This window comes from Cyprinodon tularosa, unplaced genomic scaffold (genome assembly GCF_016077235.1).
Source record: "Cyprinodon tularosa strain WSP-4 unplaced genomic scaffold, ASM1607723v1 ctg890, whole genome shotgun sequence".
Classification (NCBI taxonomy): Eukaryota; Metazoa; Chordata; class Actinopteri; order Cyprinodontiformes; family Cyprinodontidae; genus Cyprinodon; species Cyprinodon tularosa.
Genome location: NW_024039663.1, coordinates 382,100 through 385,013, shown reverse-complemented (window position 1 = coordinate 385,013; position 2,914 = coordinate 382,100). Strand labels below are relative to the sequence as shown.

At 41.2% G+C, this 2,914-nt stretch overlaps 1 protein-coding gene across 1 annotated transcript; it reads left to right on the top strand.

Moving 5' to 3' along the window:
* The first annotated feature begins 427 nt into the window (after window positions 1–427).
* On the top strand, window positions 428–2,532 carry gjd6 (gap junction protein delta 6). The gene has a single exon (XM_038273823.1). It carries the CDS (start codon window positions 706–708, stop codon window positions 1,870–1,872), a length of 1,167 nt encoding a protein of 388 aa, XP_038129751.1. The 5' UTR covers window positions 428–705; the 3' UTR covers window positions 1,873–2,532.
* Window positions 2,533–2,914: the final 382 nt, after the last annotated feature.

Genomic DNA, 2,914 nt, shown 5'->3' with positions numbered 1-2,914 from the left:
TGTCCAAAACTTCCCTTATGCACAAAGTCTACCAGGCAAAGATTGTCTGTCACCATGGCAGTTCTTTCTTCAGCCAACTTTTTTCCTCCTGATAAGATAGAGGAATTCCCAGCTCTTTGACACAAATATCTTGCATGGGAATTTTTGTCGCTTAAATCATGCAGACTGTTAGGAATCTCACATATTTATTTTGTATGTTGCCATTATTGGACCATCTCCTTGGTGCTGAGGGAACTAATCAGAGAAGAATGCTCTTTTACTGTGTTATCAGCAGCTGCTCTTAAGAAGGAACAGGGATTTCTCCCCGGGTTTAAAATGGATCCTCAGAACAAGAGAGATGTGAGTGTGCCAAGTGACTCATGTCAAGTTGATTTCCTTATCTATAAAAGATGGGTGGTTCTTTTACTGAGGCTCCATTCTGAGTAGGGCAGCCTGCAGAGTTAGCAAACATGAGGCAACAGAGGGGGACATGAGACACTCTTCAGTTAAAGGAACTAATCGAGGATTAAACAGATGCAGTTTGTAGGAATAACAGAAACTAATAGGATCTACAACAGGTAAGGTACCACATCGTGGGAGAACCAGAAATTCTTCAAGCTGTCAGCAAGTCTATATGTTTCAGTGGTTCAGAGGGAAAGTTGGGACCGCTACCTCCAGGCCTTGCGCCTTTTCCTTTTTTAAAGATACTTACACCACCAGGACACCATGACAGAGTGGACTTTACTCAAACGTCTTCTTGATGCTGTCCACCATCACTCCACCATGATCGGACGCCTGTGGCTCACTGTCATGGTCATCTTCAGGTTGCTCATTGTTGCTGTTGCTACAGAGGACCTCTACACGGATGAGCAGGAGATGTTTGTGTGCAACACACTACAACCGGGATGTTCAACAGTGTGCTATGACACATTTGCTCCCATCTCACAGCCTCGGTTCTGGGTGTTCCACATAATCAGTGTCTCCACTCCCTCCCTTTGTTTCATCATTTACACGTGGCACAACCTGTCCAAGCAGTCCCAGAACAGCTCTCAGAAGCTGGGGAAAGGACAGAGGCATGGACGCCCTGCTGGAGAGCAAGCAGAAGGAAAGGAGGACTTTGACTGCAGCTGTGACTCCGACAGTTGCTCAATCCAATCCCATAAGCATCTAGGTCACAGCCTAGCAGATGTGTTGAAGGACCTCGTTCCCCCAAACCTACAGAAGAAAGACCTCGTCAACATAGTGCCCTTAAAGCAGGCCCAAGCAGGCTCCTACAAAGAGGGCTCTGTTTTGGTTCAAGTGGCCTCTTGTGGAGTTCTGTCCAAATGTTACATTTTCCATGTGTGTATACGGACCATCTTGGAAATTGGCTTTGTCCTGGCCCAGTGGAAGCTGTATGGCTTTCAGGTACCAGTCCAATTTATTTGCACTTCTTCCCCTTGCAGTCAGCCAGTGGACTGCTACGTGTCCAGGCCCACTGAGAAGACCATCTTCCTCCTCTTCATGTTCTGTGTCGGAGTTTTCTGCATTGTGCTCAACTTCCTTGAACTAAATCATCTGGGCTGGAAGAAGATTCGCCAATCATTAAAGCTAAGGGAGAACAAGTCCTGTAGCAGCTGTCCAGGTATCCAGAGTGGATACAAACCTTTTCCTCTAGACAGCCCATCTCTAACACCTTCTTTTGGCTTCAGAGAAGTGGCCAGCAGCAGCTCTCTCCCTACTGTGGAGTGTGTGGAGGGTCAGCAGCCTGAATGGAGATGTGCTCTGAACTTTAAGGATGTGGAAGTGGAAGTCAGACCAGGACAAGCAAAGAAAACTAACTCACAGAGAGCAGAAAGGAGCAAGAGGGAGAGTGGAATGTGCAAGCAGAGGAATGCTGAGGTCTGGATATAGACTAACTACAATCAAACATGTTGCTGCCGTTCTTCAGGATGAAAATGGGAAAAGATGGAACATCAGAAAGCTTATTTAAATAAGTTAAACAAAAAATCATTTAGATCTTACTTAATGCTTTCCTAATTTTATGACATTCTAATGATGTCTAATGGCTGGGAATGAGTAAAGCTGACATGGTCAGTTTTAGGTCCCTTCACCAACATTGTTATACATCCACTTTCTCTGGCATTTTTGGACCGAGGGCTTTTTAAGCCTTTGTGCTTCTACCCTAATCAGCCTGCAGTTTATGTAGGCGGAGGGACTGATAAAATCTTAAGCATGTGCTCCTTATAGCTTAATTTCAGATAAGTTTGGGATCATATATTTGTTTTTTTTTATTTTCAGCTCTGTTTATATAAGAAGATTTACGTCTCTTATTATTGTGATTAGTTCAGTTGTGTTAAATGTTTTTCTGTTTGTTTTTTTGTTTAGAAACATTGTATTTCTAGCAGTATTAAAGTTGATTTAGTATTTAAAAAAAACTCACTGAGATATAGCACCAAGTATTTTAGAGACAGAAACTTTAGAATCTTTACTTATCTGTAGGAAAAAAAAGTTTTTCAGTAAAGCATTGTAGGTTAACAGTTTAGAGCAGTTGGACCAAGGTAAAAAAAATAATAAAGACAGCTTTTCAATTTGTATTTACTTTTTTTTTTTTTGGTTTTGAAGAACCAGCCTTATATCAAGGATAACTGATGCTTTTGATATTTTGTGCATTTAAATGAAGTGTGCTCTAAATTTTTTTTGCTTCACCAAATGCATGCTGGATGCTGATGTTTTCAGAAGGCCAGTTTTCAGACTCATTCTATTGGCATAGATAACCTGCCAATAGAATGAGCATTTTTACCTTTAAATAAGATAATTAGATAATATGCACTTCAAATAAGACAATGTATAGTTTTTTTTCTTATTTTTAATCTATATTCTCTTGTTCCATTGGCAAAATGTCTCACTAACCTGCTAAATTCAAGCACCTGTTTTAAGAGAAAGAGACTTTGAT

Bases quoted from the DNA above. Each gene is read 5' to 3' on its own strand.
- gjd6 (XM_038273823.1), top strand. From the start codon at position 706: ATGACAGAGTGGACTTTACTCAAACGTCTTCTTGATGCTGTCCACCAT.